Source organism: Panthera tigris, chromosome E3 (assembly GCF_018350195.1).
Source record: "Panthera tigris isolate Pti1 chromosome E3, P.tigris_Pti1_mat1.1, whole genome shotgun sequence".
In the NCBI taxonomy this organism is placed as follows: Eukaryota; Metazoa; Chordata; class Mammalia; order Carnivora; family Felidae; genus Panthera; species Panthera tigris.
This window is the reverse complement of record NC_056675.1, coordinates 1,313,120-1,330,583: the sequence shown is the minus strand read 5'-3', so window position 1 is coordinate 1,330,583 and position 17,464 is coordinate 1,313,120. Positions and strand designations below refer to the sequence as shown.

Here is a 17,464-nt window from a genome sequence, read left to right as displayed (position 1 = left end):
GACCAGCTGTGCGCGCGGCCCCGCCCTCCTTCCAGAGAATCACACGTTGGCAGCGCCGCCCGGCGGACTCCGGTGGCCCTGGCGGAGGTCCGGGGAACGGGAGGGACCCCGAGGCCCCGAGTTTGACTCCTCCGGGGGAAGAGGAGAGGCAGGGGCCAGGCCAACTCCAGCCCCCCCCCCCCCGAGGGGGCACCCTGGCCCCGGAAAGGTGGGGGTTGGGCCTCGGACAGCCGGGCCTGGGGGACCAGGTAGGGCGGGCGAGCCGGGCCCTCTGGGAAGTCAGCGGGGCGGGGTGCTTGCGCCCCACGCCCTGTGAGGGGGAAGCCTTTGCAGGCGGATGTTTGCTGACCCGGAACGGATGAGTCATGCGTCAGCGCAGGGCAGGCGGTGCTGGTGCTCGCGACGCCCTTTCCTCGGCCCTCCCGGCCCCGACTGCCCCGGAGGATGAAGCTTGGCAGGGGAAGCCCCCCTCCCCGCGCCCGGGGAGCCGGCAGCTCTGCCTGGGCCGGGGTCCACCTGCTCTCAGGGCCCGTCCTCAGCCTCGCTGGGGAGTGTCCAGGGCCTCAGCCCGTCCCCCCGCGTGCGGGTCCCACCCGTTTCCCTGCACCGGAGCCCCCCCCCCCAATCCTGGGTCCTCTGCCAGGAAGCAGCGATGGCTACCGGGTGACTTGGGGGTGGCCGAGAGCCGCCGTCTGCTTGTCCCCGGCTCACTTCTGGGGTGGAGGACTGGGTCGGCTGGGCTTGGGGAGGGGCCGGTCTGGAAACCATCTTTCTTCCGCTAGTGGGGGGAGAGGGGCCCCTCCCTCACCGCAGATCCGGAGGGAGCAGAATTTGTCTCCCCGGCGCTCCCCTGGCACTGGGCGGCTGTGTGGCCTCGGGCGGGACGCCCGATCTCCGAGCCTGCCTCCACGTCCCTAAACTGGGAGGAGGACTGCCTGAGGGTCAGATGCAGCGAGCTCTTTGTAAGCTGCCGAACGCTCCCAAACGAAAAGGCCCCCGTCGCCAGGATGATGGTATTGATGAAGTAATAAAGTTGACATCCATTCGACCGGGTCAAGATTCCTGAAGAACAAACTTCTCCCGACCCCTCCCACCTGCCCCGGGCGGCAGGTCCGTCCTCTGTGCAGTCCGGCGAGGTTCCTGCTGCCTCCTGGTAGAATCTCCAGCCTGGTCGGCTGCCAGCAGGCCCCTCAGACAGAGAACGGTCTGGCACCGATGTGACTAGCGGGACGTGGAAGTCTCAGCGGGACAGCCATCTTCGCTCGCCCCAAACGACCGCAACGGTATCGATGAGCAGCCGCGGATTCTCTCGCTCTCGTGCCCCAGACCCCGGGGGAGGTACTTACTGTGGATTCATCAGACCCTTCCGAGGAGCCGGGCACGGGGGCTCTGCCGTCTCCACGTGACGGAGCGTCAGGGAGCCAGGACTGGGGCCTGGACACTTGTGAGCAGGGGGACTCTGGTTCCGGTGAGAGGCCCGGGCACAGGCATTTATTCTGGTCTTGCCAAACGGAGACAAGCTGCGTGTCCACGCCGGAGGGCGTGGCCCTTACCGGGGCGGCCGGGAGCCAAGCTCCGTGACCACAGCAAGCTACACCTTCTAGGGATGCCGGGACGGTGCCTTCCCACCAGGAACCTGGCCAGACCTTCCCCACGGCCTTGGCCGACAGAGGACGGCGGGCGTTACGTCCGGCGTCGCGAAGGCCGGGTCGCGAAACAAATTGTCGCGTTTTCCCAAACGCCAACCATTTCTCCCGCTCTCCAGCCCCGGCCGGGCGTCGCACGATTCAGTTCTGTCTCCACTAGGCACCGGCACAGAGCACAGGTGAGGCGCTCCGTCCCCAAGCTGCCCCCATGTCCCCGGACGCCAGCGCAAGCCCCGGGTCCCCAGGCTGCGCCCGTTGCTGCCCGGCTGACGACAGATTCAGGGTCAGTAATTCTCTGCGATGGAAGCCATCACAGTGCTGCTCACGACGTGAGAGCGTCACGCGTAGGGTGACAGCGTTACCATAAAGGAAACAAGGCAGGAACAGTCAGAGGAGGACACGCATCAGAGGAGGACACGCATGGACCAGAAAAGAGAAGAGGGACGAGGGCCTTTGCGCCCTGCCCAGGCACATCCTCCACATCCTTGGGTTTGCCCATCGCCCCGGAGCGGCCGCCTCCGCCCCCTCCCTGGGGGCCCAGGCCTCTAATCACGCTGGCCACGGTCACGGCCTTCCCCCGCCCCCGAAGCTGACGGCCCCACCAGTAGTCACCTCCTGAGTGCAAACTCAGGTAAGGTCAGGGCGGGCTCATCGGGGATGACAAAAGAGGTTCCCACCATTCAGGAAACACCAAGGCTTTTAGGAACCCGGGGGGAAGACGGACGTATCTTTCTTATTTTAATGCATCACAGCGCAAAGCAGCTCTGGGAACCCAGAGCCACGTGGTGCGGAAGCCCGAGTCACGAGCAGGTGAGCAGGGACGCTCGAGGACGAGAAGCACCCAGCCGAGCCCCGTCGACCCGGCCGTAACACATCACAGCAGAGGATCCGGTGGAAGCGTCGGTTGTAAATGATCGATACCACGAGAAACGCCAATTTGCACCTGACGTCAAGATGCCAAGATCTGGACACTCCTTTCTGTGCCTCCACTGAGCCCGAGGTCACTTTGGACCCGCCCCAACCTGGGACACCTTGTCCCTGACCAGAATGTCGGCACCGAAAGTCAGGGCGCGGGGCGCAGGACGAGTGTGTGGTGGCACTTTTCTGCGAAGGAAACACGGGCTGCGGCTGCCGTCAGGACACCGCGTGGAATTCCTCGGACGTTTATTTTACGTATTTATTTACTTTTAAGAAAAGCGAATGAGGGTCTTTTTCTCGTTTCAAACCTACTAATATGCTCTTTGCAGAAAACTTGAACCCCAAACAAGGAAAGAAAACCACGTGTAACCCCCCCCCCCCGCCCCCAATAGGACAGCATTGGGGACACTTGGAGGGCTTATAGGGACAGTGAGACAAAGTGTGAAGTCAGGTCTGTGCTGTGCAGGGCGGGAGGGCTACAGTCACTGCTCTGGGTCCCTCCCACCCCACCCCACCCCACCCCACTCCCACTCAGCCCCCGGACCAAGAGAGAAGGAAGGGGCACAGGCCGAGGGACTGTCATCCCCTGAGGAGATGCCGCATCTGGGGGACGAGACTTTCCCCATCCATGCCACCTTTCGGTCCTGCCTGACGTGGGCTGCGATCTCTACCCAGCCCCATGCCCTTGGCCTCTGCCCCCCCCCCCCCACTGCTGACCGGTCACAGGGTGTCCCCAAGAGCTCCCACCAAAGAAGGCCTAGGGGTGCCTGGGGGGCTCAGCTGGTTAAACGTCCAACTCTCGACTTCGGCTCAGGTCACGATCTCACTGTTCGTGAGTTCCAGCCCCGCGTCGGGCTCTGTGCTGACAGCTCAGAGCCTGGAGCTGCTTCCGATTCTGTGTCTCACATTCTCTCTGCCTCTCTCTCTCTCAAATAAATAAGTATATTTTTTTAATTAAAAAAAAGAAACAAAGAAACCCTACATCCCCTCTTCAGCTTCAGCCTTTCCAGGGGAAACTTTGGAATGTGGGTGAGGTGCTAGCTGGGAGTATGTCGCTGGGCTAAGGGATTCCCTCCTCCTCAGTCCACGGCCCTGCTTGCACTGGTTCCTAAACTGTGGCCCCCAGAAGCCCCGGGTCCCACAGAGACAAGCCATGCAGAGGGGCCCCGGGAGCACCCAGCTTTCATCTGCCCTGCCCTTTGTGCCTGACACGAGTGTGCCCCCTCAAAGGCTTGCAGGGGTGGGGATGTCACAGCCGGCTCCCCTGCGTTTCCACTCCGGAGCCCAGAGCTGGGCGGCCCCGAACTCAGCCTCAGCCTGGGTCCCGGGAGTGTGGGTTACACGGGGTGGGGTCTCCAGAGCACGAGCTCCTGAGCACTGGGACATCAGCGTGTGACGTCGAGGGCCTCTACCCTGACCCTAATTGAGGACAAAGGGAAACTGAGGCCCGGCCAGAGGGGCACAGTTGCCATGGGACCAGGCGCGTTCCCCGCAGCGACTCTTTGCGCACTCAGGGTCCCGGAGAAACTGCTCTCTGCCACCACCAGTGTTTCCTCCCGGCAGCACGTTTGGGTGCTAGGTGCCCGGACCCCAGTCCTGCTTCCTCTACCCCCCCCCAACACTTGGGGGTGCCCGCAGGTGAGAAACCCAGGACTCGGGGCCTCCCGGGGTCAGAGAGCTCGTATTCCCGTGCCTGTTCCTGCGGCTGCTTGCTCCCTTCCCGTGACGGGGGACTCATTTCCTCGTGAGCCAGCCCGTTCTATTTTCAGACAATTGTTGGAAAGTACTTCCCGCCTCCAGCCAGAGGCTGCCTCCCCGGAGCTTCCGCTCGCTGCCCGGCCGAGTCTCAGATATCACACCGCTCGGCCCGGCTGCCAGGGCCCCGGCCTTCCTGGGCACTGGCAGAGCGCGGTCCCTACGGCCCCCTCGCACGCAGCCCTCCAGCCTCACCGCAGGGGCGTCTCACGGGCGGATTCCGGCGTCCCGTGCTCTGCAACGGACTGTTCGCTAGCAGAGGAAGTTCCAGAAACCTCCGCCTGAGCGTAGACGGGTCTCCGAACTTGCCCCAGCCCCCCCCTCCCCCCCAGCACACGGGCATCTAGGTCCTGATAACCGCTGACTCATGGCTTTGAGACTCAGGCACCAGACTGGTGGGGCTTCCGGCAGGGGTGAAGCAGTTTCTAAATTTAGTGGACGAGGTAGTTGGGAACCGACCAGCGCCCCGGGGAGCCCTGGGTCTCCTCTCCCCGTCCCCCCCACCCTGAGTGCCGGGAAGGGCCAGGCCTGGGCTGGGGCTGGGGACACCGACCGGCCCGGGCCCCAGCTGCTTCCTGGCCCGGAGGCAGTTAGGCCACAGGCAGCTGCGGGCCCGCCACTCTCCCCGTCTCCCCTGGGGGGCTGGCAGGTCCCTGTTTACCTCCGTCCCTCCCTCACCCTGCGGCCACCCAGCCTGGCATTTCAGCTTCTGGGACGAGCTGCCCGTCTGGTCCCTGCTGCAGGGAATGCCCCCACCCCCGGCCTTGGTGTCACCCGAACCACCAGTCGCCAGGTCAGGGCCAGGTGCGGGTACGGTTCTCGCAATGACCCTGGGACGCGGTAAAAATGAACGCGTCTGCCCCCCTGACCTGCCCCTCAGGCCTGTGCCGGCTCCTGATGCTCCTGGCTTCCCTGACCGGGACCTCGCCCTGTGGGTGCTGTTCCTTGGTCCTGGCGGGTGGCCCTTGGATGCAGCAGGAGGCCGCAAGGACAGTGGTGCAGGCTGCCCACTGGGGGACGAACAGCGGTTCAGCAGTGACAGGAGGTTGTCAGGTGCGAGCTAGGTCCAGGGGCGTTGGGGCCGTGGGTGTGGGGGCGAAGGAAGAAGGCCACACCAGCAAAGACCGGTGATGGATAAAGGCAGCTATGGGAGGGGGGGCTCTGATGTGGGAGTGGGGGGCTCCTGATGTGGGAGTGGGAGTGGGGGGGGGCTCCTGACATGGGAATGGGAGTGGGGGGCTCCTGACGTGGGAGTGCAGGGGTGGGGCTCCTGTCATGGGAGTGCGGCGGGGGGGGCTTCTGACGTGGGGGGGGGCAGCTCCTGATGTGGGAGTGGGGGGGCTCCTGATGTGGGAGTGGGGGCTCCTGACGTGGGGGGGCAGCTCCTGATGTGGGAGTGGGGGGGGGCTCTGATCTGGGAGTGGGAGTGGGAGTGGGGGGGGCTCCTGACATGGGGGGGCTCCTGACGTGGGAGTGGGAGGGCTCTGATGTGGGAGTGGGGGGCTCCTGACATGGGTCTACAGGGGGGGCTCCTGACATGGGAGTGGGGGGGCTCTGATGTGGGAGTGGGGGGCTCCTGACGTGGGACTGCAGGGGGGGGCTCTGACGTGGGGGGGCTCCTGACGTGGGAGTGGGGGGGCTCCTGACATGGGGGGGCTCCTGACGTGGGAGTGGGAGGGCTCTGATGTGGGAGTGGGGGGCTCCTGACATGGGTCTACAGGGGGGGCTCCTGACATGGGAGTGGGGGGGCTCTGATGTGGGAGTGGGGGGCTCCTGACGTGGGACTGCAGGGGGGGGCTCTGACGTGGGGGGGCTCCTGACGTGGGAGTGGGGGGGCTCCTGACATGGGGGGGCTCCTGACGTGGGAGTGGCGGGGGCTCTGATGTAGGAGTGGGAGTGGGGGGGGGCTCCTGACATGGGGGGGCTCCTGACATGGGAAACAGCAAGAGCAGAGTCCAGAGAGCAGAGCCCCACGAGGCGCCGGCACGTGGCTGCCAGGGACACACGCCCACGCTCCCCGGGCGGTGGCCCCACACAGTCGGGCCACATTTGGAAGCGGTCTTTGGCAGTCTGAGTCAGGTGAGGGTCTGAGATCACCCTGGATCGGGGCGGCCCTCGGCCACTGACAGGACGGGGGAGACACGGACGCAGAGGCCACGGAAAGAGGCGGCAAGGGCTGGGGATGCCAGCTCCTCCCTGAGCGAGCCACGAGCGCCAGCTGCCGCCGGGAGCCGGAGGGACGCCGAAGGACCCTCCCCCGGAGCCGGAGGGGGAGCGCGGCCCTGACACCTTGACCTCCGACTCGGGCCCCCCGCACCTGCAGAGAATAATCCCCCGCGGTTTGGGCCTCGGTCTGCGGCGTGTGCCACGGCAGCCCCGGGACGCGACACAGTGCGTCTCAGGGAGGCACCTGTGCTGGCACCCACGGGAGGCCGTGGAAGGCAGACCCCTGGGCCCGGCCCAGGCCCCTGCACTCGGTTCTGGGACGGGGCCGCCTCAGTGTCCCCCGCGAGCCCTCCCCCCCCCCCCAACGAACCGTGGCGGAGTCCGGGGTGCAGCTTCGGTGGCGGAGGCAGTAGGAGAAGAGCAGCACAGCTTGCCCGGGGAGGGAACCCGGAGGGCTTCTCGGAGGAAGGGGTGGGGCTGGGAGGTTTTGAGGCAGAAGAGGGGCGTGTGTTTCCGGGGGTCCTGCAGGCAGCACGCGGTGGCGGGTCCTGGGCGGGGAGGTCTGCAGGACCTGGGCAGAGGCGGTCCCCCTGCGCCCGGACCCTGGGACCCCCCACGGGCGAGCTTCTTCGTCAAAGAAAACCGCCTCCAGGGTGGTCAAGCCAGAGCCTGCGTCTCCAATCCTGGGTCAGAGGTCAGAGGTCGGGCACAGCCCACTTTCCGCCGGCTCTCGCCAGCCGTCCCATCTCCCCCCGCACGCGGTTGGCACCGGGCAGAACGTCGGCAGACTCGGGAGTGTGGCTCTGCTTTGGCCCTTCTTGCCCTCCTCCCGGCCCCTGCCGCCCGCAACGGCCCAGCTCCGCCCGCCCGGGGAAGCCTGGAGGAGGCTCTTCCCCTACGCTCCCCGGGGCAGCCTGGAAGGGCAGGTGGGGAAGCTGGCAGCCGTCGGCGGTGGGAGCAGACGCTCAGCCCCAGCCCCCTGCCCGGGGCTCGCCCGGCACCTGCCCCTCTCCCGTGACCTGCCTCCCCTCCGTCTCTCCTCCCACCCGCCCAGCCCAGCCGTCTGTACCAAACAACCTCCACACTCGGTGGCTTCGAAAAGTAAGGACGAGCTTCGCTCACGATGGGGTCGCGTCAGCAGACGACAAGCCAGCCTCGCGGGACCCCACTGTCCAGATCTGGAGTGTCTCGTGCCTGCGATAAACAAAGATAGTGAAGGACCGAATCTGCTGGATGAGGAATCCTCGAGTCCATCCTGAGGGGAAGGTCACGGGCCAGCGCTGCGGGCGGGGGTGGGGGGGAGGGGAGGGGAGGGCAGCTCTCCCCGACATAGGACGAGGACGCGGGAGGACGAGGCAAGCACAGAAGCGCCTCCCGCCAACTGTGGTCGTCGTGACGGCGTCGGGCACGGGTCAGCAGGGAAGCTGAAACAGAGTGGCTGAACGTTTGGAGGGTGAAAGACGGGAGAAACCCAGCAGACGCCCCTCGAACCAAGTAATCAAGTTATCGCCAGGAGTGAGATAAGTTACACTTAAGGTCACGTGCCTACTGATGGGGAAGAAGTTAGCGTCTCTGCACTGTCCCTGCCAGAAATGTGTAACCTGAGCCTAATTGTGAACCAGCAGACAAGCCCGAATTGGGGGGAATTCTACACAGTAACAGGCCTGGACCCTTCCAAAATGTCAGTGTCGGGGCACCTGGGTGGTTAAGTCCGTTGAGTGTCTGACTCTTGATTTCTGCTTAGGTCACGATCCCAGGGGGGTGGGATCGAGTCCTATGTTGGGCTCTGCACTGAGCATTGAGCCTGATTGGGATTTTCTCTCTCTCTCTCTCTGCCCTCCTTCCCAGCTTGCTCTCTCTCTCTCTCGCTCTAAAATTAAAAGAAAGAGAAAAAGAAAAAGAAAGAAAGAAAAAGAAAGAAAGAAAGAAAGAAAGAGAAAGAAAGAAAAGAAGCCAATGTCGTGAATTACCCAGGAGGGCTCAGGGACTATTCCAGAAGAAAGACTACAAGGGTGGGGGTGGGGGGATAGGGCCATGGAACGCAATGCAGAATCTTGGATTGTCTCTGCCCTAAAGATATTGCTGGAACAGTGGATGGGGCCTTGATAAAGCCGTAGATTAATGAAAAGCATTGCTTTGATGTTAATGTCTTGATGTTGCCAATAGTCTGATTATTGTATAAAACAGCTCCTTGTTTTCAGGAAATACACACTCAAGCATTTACGGGTGAAGAGGAATCTTCTACTCATTCTTAAATGGTTCAGGAAAAAATTATGAATGGATGGAAAGAAAGGGATAGAGCAGAGACAATGTTCTGGGATTCAGGATGAAGGCTGTCTAGAATACTCGGTACTATTCTTGCAAATTCTGACAACACGTCCCCCGACTTGTTTTAAAGGATTCCTCTTTTGTTGTTTATTTATTTTGAGAGAGAGAGAGAGAGACAGAGCATGCAAGCGAAGGCAGGGCAGAGGGAGACAGAGAATCCCAGGCAGGCTCTGTGCCATCAGTGCAGAGCCCGATGTGGGGCTTGAACCCACGAATCGTGAGATCATCATGTGTGCTGAACCCAAGTCGGACACTTACTGAATGAGCCACCGGGGCGGCCCTCAAATTTCATTTAGGCTTCAGGGGCTTAAAAGAACAACGGTCACCACCTTGCTCGAGGGTCTGCACTCTGGGCAGGGCAGCAGCGGCGGTCTGTCCCTGCACCCCCCCCCACCCCCCCGTCAGGTGGCACAGTGGCTGAGTCACAGCTTGGAGCCTAGCAGGAGCGGTGGGCCATCCCAGCGACGGGGAGGGAAGCGGGCACGGCAGGCTCCAGAGCGGGCACAGAGGCTGGGGTCTCAGACAGCTTTGTTTCAAAACCTCACTGCCCTCCAAAACTATGTAACTGTGTGAGAACAAGGAAATGCTAATCAGCTGGATTGTAACAATCGCTTCGCACAGCGTACGTACATCAAACGTCGCACGTCGTACCTTAAATACCCACAAATTTTGCCAATTATACATCAGCGAGCTTGGAGACAAGTAAGTTTTTTCTGGCTCTTTTCTCGATAACTTTATTGGGCTACAAACCGTAACATTGACCGTTTTGAAGTGTGTGATTTGGAGGTTTTTGGTGTTTTCACGCGTTGTGCGTCCAGAGCCATCCTCAAATTCCAGGCGTTTCTATCACCTGGAGAGAAACCCTGTGCCCGCTCAGCAGCACCCCCCCCCCCCCCGCTGCCCTCCCCACCCCCAGCGCCCACTAATCTGCCTTGCGTCTCTGGGGATTTGCCTGTCCTGGGCTTTTCATATCAATGGAACCAGACAACGTGTGGTCTTTCTTGCGTGGCATGTTTTCGAGCTTCTTCGTGCCGTGGATCGTGCTTCCTTCCTTTTTATGGCTGAAGAGCATTCCACCATGGGGACAGACCACTTTCTGTTTATCCGTTCATCTGTTGCTGGACGTTTGTTTCTACCTTCTGCCTGCTGCGAACAGTGTCGCCGGGAACATGGGTGTGCAAGGCGTTTATCTGAGCGCTTCCCGTTCTCTGGGGTGCACGCTCGGGAGCACTCTGGCAGGGCTCCGTGGCAGCCCGGCCCCTTCCCACCGCCGGGCCACATCTTGGCCAGCACTTGTTGGTGTCTGTCCTCGCCGGGTGCAGCGGCCGCCCTTCTGCTCTGAGCCCTACTCCGTGCCCACGCTGAGGACCGAGGACCAGGCGGTGACCCTGTCCTCCCAGCCCACGCACAGGGCGCCGGCCCGGGGTCCTGGAGTTCCCGCAGGGCAGGGATTGAACGTGGGGGGCTGCGGGCAGGTGTGGCTGGCACACCGCCAGGCCTCCGGCGGCCTCTGCACTGTGAGTCACGGCCACCTGCTGGAATGAGGGCCCACGTCCCTCTCCCACCCCAGAAAAGCAGGTGCGCTCCTGCTGTGGGCAGAAGGAGGGCTTCGGACGGGGTCTCGGCTGCGGTGGCTACGGCGTGGTACCAGGTGGGGGCCAAAGAGCAAACATTTCCTCATCATGGTTCTGGAGGCCAGGAGTCCGAGATCCGGGTGCCGCAGCCCCGGTGTCTGGTGGGAGCCCGCTTCCCGCCTTGCAGACGGTGCCTTGTCGGGTCCTCATCTTGGAGGGCTGGGGAAGGAGTGGGGGAAAAGTCTCCCAGCTCCCGGCACTTCTTATCACGGCACCAATCCCAGGACCAGAGCTCCACCCTCCAGCCCTGGCCCTTAGAGCCTTCCCCTGCTGAGGGCAGGGCCTGGGCTGCCAAGCTCCAGGGACCTGCCGGCCACTTCCTGGGGCCCGTGGTTCTGAGTAAGGACAACGACCACGGCAGGGAGCGTGGCGCCTCTTTGGGGGGGGGGCGCTACGGGGCACCGGGCACCTCCCATGGGCTTTCTGAGTTACACCCTCCACTGCCCTTGGCAAGGTGACCCCACTGCTGCCTCCCTCCCCTGGCAGAAGGGCCCCCACTGGCCACGCCAGGGGACACGGCTCTGGGCTCCCAGTAGGCCCCCCCCCCCCGTGACAAAGGATCCTCGCTCGTGCCTGCTGTGCCCACCGGTTCTACCAGCCACCGCTGACAGAGGGACCCCCGGTGGGGCCAGCAAGGCCCCTGCCCCCTGCTTTAGAGCATTCGCTAAACGGCTTGCAGTGGTGTGCCCTCCTGTGTCCCTCTGAGACACACGTGGGGACCCACAGCCATTCCTCTGAACGTGACCGTCACGAGGGTGGTTCCGTCTCCCCTGTCTGGTCACTGCCCGCCTGCGGACACAGCTGGCTACGCGTCCACACTGACTGACCGCCCTTTGCAGGTCTTTACGTGGGCCCCACTGCCTCCTCCTCCCCTGAGGCTCGGCCCTTCCCTACCTGCAGCCGCCACTGAGGAAGGTCCCTTAACTGCAGACCGCTGCTTTGCCAAAGCTCAGGTCCAGTAGGAGCGCCACGCTCGGGGTTCCCACGGCCTGTCCCTTCACGCCAGGCCGCCCACTCTACAGAGGAAGGCACCTGGCTGGCCAGTGAGACTGTGGGCCGGGCAGTCGCTCTGGCCTCGTCCGTTCGTGGTGCAGGGTGGGGCTGCGTCGGGAGACCCCAGGACACCATGGTGACCCCTGATAGGAGGGGGGGCGTGGGGTTTCGTCGCCATGGAGCCGCACCCCGGGAGGGTGGACACGTCCTCTGCCATCAAAAGGCCTGGGAGAGGCAGCAGAGCCCCACTGTGCAGGCGGGGAAACTGAGGCTGGGATCCCCGCTGCAGACGTGCCCATTCGCAGCCCTGGGCTCCCTCTTCGACCCAACGCGGGCATCCCAGAAACCTGGCCTTTGACAGCCAAACGGGAGGGCGGGACCCTGAAGGTGCAGCACCTCCGGTTCCGAGTCCCCGCGACCCCCTCCCTGAACCGCGTCACCCTCACCTGCAGAGGGCACGTGCCACTCAGGTCGGCGACAGCGAGGCTCGGCCGGCCTCCCGCCGCCAGAGGGCGCTGCAAGCACCGCGCAGGCGCCTCCCGCCCAACCCGTGCTGTTTTGCTTCCGGTTGTTCTGGAAGTCGTGGTGCCGAGGGTGGCAAGGGTGGCTTCCGGTTCCGGGACGGCCGCGGCTGGGGCGCCGAGGCGGTTCGCTGGGCGGGTGGTGTGCGGGCCGGGCCGCGGCTGCCGGCGGTACCGATCCCTCCCCGGCGGATCCGAGGCGGGGCCCGCGCGGCCCCCGAGTCGCTCCGTCCTGCGGGGCCGCGGCCCCTTCGCCCGCAGGCCCCAGCCCCGGACGGCCCCGGGCGCGAATGAATGAATGAGCGAGCGAGGGGACGGCGGATCGGCGCCGGCCTTCTCCTCGGGTGACACCGCGGCGGCGAGGAGCAGTGCGGGGAGGGGGACAGAATGAACCGGGCCAAGCCCGCGACGGTCCGCAGGCCCAGCGCGGCGGCCAAGCCCTCAGGTGTGGGCTTCTGCCTGCGGCCCGGGTTCCCGGGCGTCGGGTCTGGAACGGTGTCCCTGGGCGGATGGGCCGGTTGCGACCGCCTCCGGGAGGCCGACTCCCTCTCGGGGCACACCCGAGGCTGCAGAGAAGCAGCTGAGGATCTCGCTGGCCGGGGGCGGGCGGCAGCACGGGCCGGAGCCGGGCTGCCTAGCGCCGTGGCCGGGCGCATGTGACCGTACGTCTCGGTGCCTCGATTTCCTCCTCTGCAAAGCGAGAGGACGGGCGCCTGTGTCAGAATCTTGTTGGGATCAAGTGAGCCGACGCTCCCAAAGCAGGGGTCTGGTCTGGTCTGTAGTAAGCACCGCGTGACTGACCGCACCAGACCCTGCTCTGCCCTGGGCTTGCTGGCAACTGGTTTCTTGCCTGCCCTGCCGCTCGTCTGAGCCCCTCTGAGAAAGCGGGAGGTTGGAGTCCCTGCGCAGCATCCTCTCCCCGCCCCCCCACCACCGTGTAAAGGTGCACGTGTCCCCATCTCCCCTCTCTGCAGGGCACCCTCCGCCGGGAGACTTCATTGCTCTGGGCTCAAAGGGTCAGGCCAATGAGTCGAAAACGGCGTCCACCCTGCTGAAGCCTGCCCCTTCCGGCCTGCCTTCGGAGCGCAAGCGGGACGCCGCAGCCGCTTTGGCCGGTGCCTCAGCGCTGACCGGCCTCACCAAACGCCCCAAACTCTCCTCCACACCCCCTCTGAGTGCCCTGGGGCGCCTGGCTGAGGCTGCAGTCGCGGAAAAACGCGCTATCTCTCCATCGATTAAAGAACCGTCTGTGGTCCCGATCGAAGGTAAAGCCGGTGTCCGGACTTGGCGGAGAGCAGGCCCCACAGCTCGTCTGCCGGGGGCTCAGGAGAGGCCACGTCCAGGCTTAGCGTGGGTGCGGCACAGGCGGAAGGGTGGAGAGGAGTCCTCTGCGGGTTTGTTCCCCAAGGCGCTTCTCACGCAGGCGCCTCCACCCACCTCGAGCCGGCGAGCTCGTGACGGGGACGGAGACCGGGAAGTGTTAATGCGGGCTAGGGCTTGGCACAGGGGGGTCTCGGGCCCCGGCGTGCGGCAGGAGCAGGTGTCCACAGCGGGCACGTTGCTGCAGTGAGCCTCAGCGGCCTTCTCTGAGGTTAGGGTGACCCACGGTTCGGGATCCTTACCCTGAAGCACGCCCAGCTTGTGCCCGTGCGCTGTCTGCTGGGAAGCGGCTGGGCTTCGCTCTCTCTGCTCTTCAGCCCCTCTGCGGGGCTGGCTTGGGGTATGACTGGCCGCACTGCCAGCCACTATCCTCCGTGAGCAGCTTCTGTCCTTGGCTCGCCTCCGCTCTGGGCACTGGGGGTCAGCAGTCACCGAGGCAGACCAGAGGGGGCCCTGTGTTCTGGGGAGTCCCCCTCTGCCCGCGCTTCAGTGACCCTCGCCAACGGGGCAGGAAACGCTAGGACATTAACGTCAAGAGAAAGTACGTTAGTTCTGTAATTTACAGAAAGGCTTTGAGCTGCGCGCATCTGAGATCGCTCCTGGTTTTCTGTGCCATATTCCCACTGATTAATTTTAGCTGCTCCATGAGGCCATGTAGATCAGATCCGTCAAATAACCAGCCAGCCCCAGGTTTGGAACACACAGGTACTCACGTGACAGTGTTGGCAGAGAGAAGCCTCACGAGGGAACTGTAAGGTGCAGGTGAGCCTTAAAGGCTGGCTAGGATCTTGACAGGTGCTCGAGGATGTTGGGGAGTAAACCGCCGGGCAGAGGCCCGCATTCCGGAGAGGAGAGCGTGCCGGGAACGGGCTAGGTCCCGGCAGTGCAAGGGGCGAGAATCGAGGCTGGCCGCCGGAGAGGTGCTTGTGCCTGATTCGGTTGGCGGTAGGGAGCCCTGGGGCATGGGGAGCAGAAGGCACAGCTGGGGCTAGCTGCGCTTTGGGAGACGAGTCAGGCCTCCAGTCCAGGCCCGAGCCTCGCGGGGCGGCAGCCCCCCGCCCCAAGGCGCCCTCCCCTGGCAGCGAGGGCAGGCAGACGCTAAAAGCACACACAGGGCTGGGGCTCCTGCCCGGGCCACGGCTCTGCCAGTTAGTAGCCGTGCGTCTCCCGTAAACGGTGGTTCTGGAGAGCAGGTGGAATGCGGTGTGGAAAGCATATCCTGAGCGATGAGGCACTTTGCAAACAGGAGGCCGCACGTAGCTGTGCGTAGCCCCGGGCGTGGGGGACGTCAAGGTCTTCAGCAAGTCTGGCCCACCTGCCCTGCCTGCTCGTCCGCCGTCCTTGGCCCGCGGAAAGCCTTCGGTGAATATCACTGACTCTGTCCTCGTTCGGTGAACTCAGCGGTCGACAGCAGCGCCTCCCTCTGTGTGTTTGCGTATTTAAAGACGACCGGAAGGATCTCTCTGGTCAAAGCAGACGGCAAGGGGGAGTGGGAGACACCTGGACCCGAGCGATAGCGGGTGGCGCCAGGAGAAGGCGTGGTGGCCCCAACATGCTTTCGGGAGGCACGCTAAGCGAGGTCGCCGCTGACTGTGCGGGGAGGTTGGTGCTCGGAAAGAGGGAAGGACTGAAGACATGGGGGACGTGAACACGGGGGACAAGGTCAAAACCCAAAAAGGGTGCTTTGCAGAGACTGTTAAGGCAGAAACCTCCCTGCAGGCCAGGTCTGGGGAGAGGGCAGAGGCGGGGTCAGCGGCGGTGGGAGGAGACCCCCAGAGAAGCAGCCGCGGTTAGGAAAGTCGACAGTGCGAACCGCATTGGGTCAGTCAATTGGAAGACTTAGAAAAAGTGGGCTCGTTTCTAGAAAAGCGTATTCTGGGAGCGGGTAACTCCAGGGTAGCCGTGTGGGACGTGGTAGCCAGTCACCTGGAGGTGACGGGGCCGGCGCTCTGAGGCTGTGGGGCACTGTCCCTGCTGCGGGCCGTCGATGGCTGGGTCGGCCCCGTGAGCCCAGCGAGTCCTGCCCTGCTCCCGTCCTGGCGGTTACTGTTGTCCTTCTTGGAGAAGGGGCAGCCACAACACAGCCCTGAGACCCCGCTTGCTGGGTTTCAGCCCTGTCGTCCCATGTCTTGGGGGGGGGGGGGACCCAAAGGTGGGTTCTGCTTGTGGCCGACCGCCCTGACAGAGCCCTTCCTGTGCCTGCCAGTCCCGCCCTCGGTGCTGCTGGACGAGATCGAGGCCGCTGAGCTGGAGGGCAACGATGGCCGCATCGAGGGGGTGCTGTGTGGGGCCGTCAAGCAGCTCAAGGCCACCCGGGCCAAGCCAGACAGCGCGCTGTACCTGAGCCTCATGTACCTGGCCAAGATCAAGCCCAACATCTTTGCCACAGAGGGTGTCATCGAGGTGAGGGCTGTGGGTGGGAGGGGACGGGCCCCGGCGCCCTCCTGCCCTCCTGCCCCCCTCCCCTGACGACACGCCGCCTCCCGCAGGCTCTGTGCAGCCTTCTGCGGCGCGACGCCTCCATCAACTTCAAGGCCAAGGGGAATAGCCTGGTGTCCGTGCTGGCCTGCAGCCTGCTCATGGCTGCGTACGAGGAGGACGAGAACTGGCCTGAGATCTTTGTTAAGGTGAGGCCGCCTCTTCTGGGAGCTCGGCGCGGCTCTGGGAGCAGGAAGGGGCAACACTGAGTGTGCGCTGGCCGGAGGCTGGATATCTAACGGCCTGAGGCGTCTCCCCTATGCGGGCCGCCGCGGGGTGGGGGTGGGGGGTTCGCCCTGGGAGGCCCCCCCCCGCCCCCGCCCAGGGAGCTGGGACATCGGGGGAGCGGTGGAGGGCAGGCGGAAGCGAGCTGCCCGCTGGGGCACGGGACGCGGACTTGTGTCACGTGCAGGTGTACATCGAAGATTCCCTGGGGGAGCGGATCTGGGTGGACAGCCCGCACTGCAAGACATTCGTGGACAACGTCCAGACAGCGTTTAGCACCAAGATGCCCCCCAAGAGCATGCTTCTGCAGGGGGAGGTGGGGCGCAGCGGCGGGGATCTCAGTGCTGGTGAGAGGCACCGGTGGCCGGGCTGGGGAGAGGACGGAGTTTCCGTGAGGGGAGGGCTGGGGTCGCCTCCCTCCGCAGAACCCGGCGTGGGCAGGCGTGGGTGCTCGCGGGACGGCTGGGGGGAGGGGGGGTGTCCACGAGTGGCTCTGTGTGCAGGCGGCAGCCCTCACCCCTCGCTCACGGAGGAGGAAGACAGCCAGACGGAGCTCCTGATCGCCGAGGAGAAGCTCAGCCCCGAGCAGGAGGGCCAGCTCATGCCCAGGTAGGCGCCCCGTGCGGCCCCCGTCGGCAGGGCCCGCGTGCGGCCGGGAGGCAGACGGGGTGGGCCCGTGAGGAGAGCCGGCCCTCCTTCCTTCCTCCCCGCTCTGGCCTAGGTACGACGACCTCACAGAGAGCGTGGAGGAGTACGTCCTCGACATGCTCCGCGACCAGCTCAACCGGCGCCAGCCCATCGACAACGTCTCGCGGAACCTCCTGCGGCTGCTCACCTCCACCTGCGGGTACAAGGAGGTGCGGCTGATGGCCGTGCAGAGGCTGGAGATGTGGCTCCAGAACCCCAAGGTGAGGGCGGGGAGCCCCGCTCCCGGGCCCTGTGGGTGCCGAGCTGTGTGCGGGGCTGACGGGGACCCCCCCCCCCCCCCACGTCCCCGCAGCTGACCAGGCCGGCCCAGGACCTGCTGATGTCCGTGTGCATGAACTGCAACACGCATGGTGTCGAGGACGTGGACGTCATCTCCCACCTGATCAAAATCCGTCTCAAGCCCAAGGTTCTCCTCAACCACTACATGCTGTGCATCAGGTGCGGCCCTAGTGGGAGCGAGGAGGGCGGCGGGAGGGCAGGGCGGGGGGCGGCCGCGGTCCGCCTCAGGGCCCCTTGGCTCGGCTCGCGTCCAGGGAGCTGCTGAGCGCGCACAAGGACAACTTGGGCACCACCATCAAGTTCGTGGTCTTCAACGAGCTCTCCAACGCGCGGAACCCCAACAACATGCAGATCCTGTACACGGTGCTGCAGCACAGCTCAGAGCTGGCGCCGAAGGTAGGGCGCTGCGCGCGGGGCGGCCTGGCGCTCGCGG

General features: G+C 64.5%; 1 protein-coding gene across 1 annotated transcript in view; it reads left to right on the top strand.

Annotated features, from left to right (window-relative positions):
• Positions 1-12,075: 12,075 nt before the first annotated feature.
• The window catches only part of INTS1 (integrator complex subunit 1), a 29,577-nt gene continuing 24,188 nt past the window's right edge, over positions 12,076-17,464 (top strand). Inside the window, exons 1-9 of the mRNA XM_042971588.1 lie at positions 12,076-12,406; positions 12,936-13,226; positions 15,548-15,744; positions 15,831-15,968; positions 16,232-16,391; positions 16,548-16,653; positions 16,766-16,952; positions 17,045-17,190; positions 17,286-17,427. Coding sequence (XP_042827522.1) covers positions 12,349-12,406; positions 12,936-13,226; positions 15,548-15,744; positions 15,831-15,968; positions 16,232-16,391; positions 16,548-16,653; positions 16,766-16,952; positions 17,045-17,190; positions 17,286-17,427 — 1,425 coding nt within the window. The 5' untranslated portion in view covers positions 12,076-12,348. The remainder of the gene's footprint in view (positions 12,407-12,935; positions 13,227-15,547; positions 15,745-15,830; positions 15,969-16,231; positions 16,392-16,547; positions 16,654-16,765; positions 16,953-17,044; positions 17,191-17,285; positions 17,428-17,464) is intronic.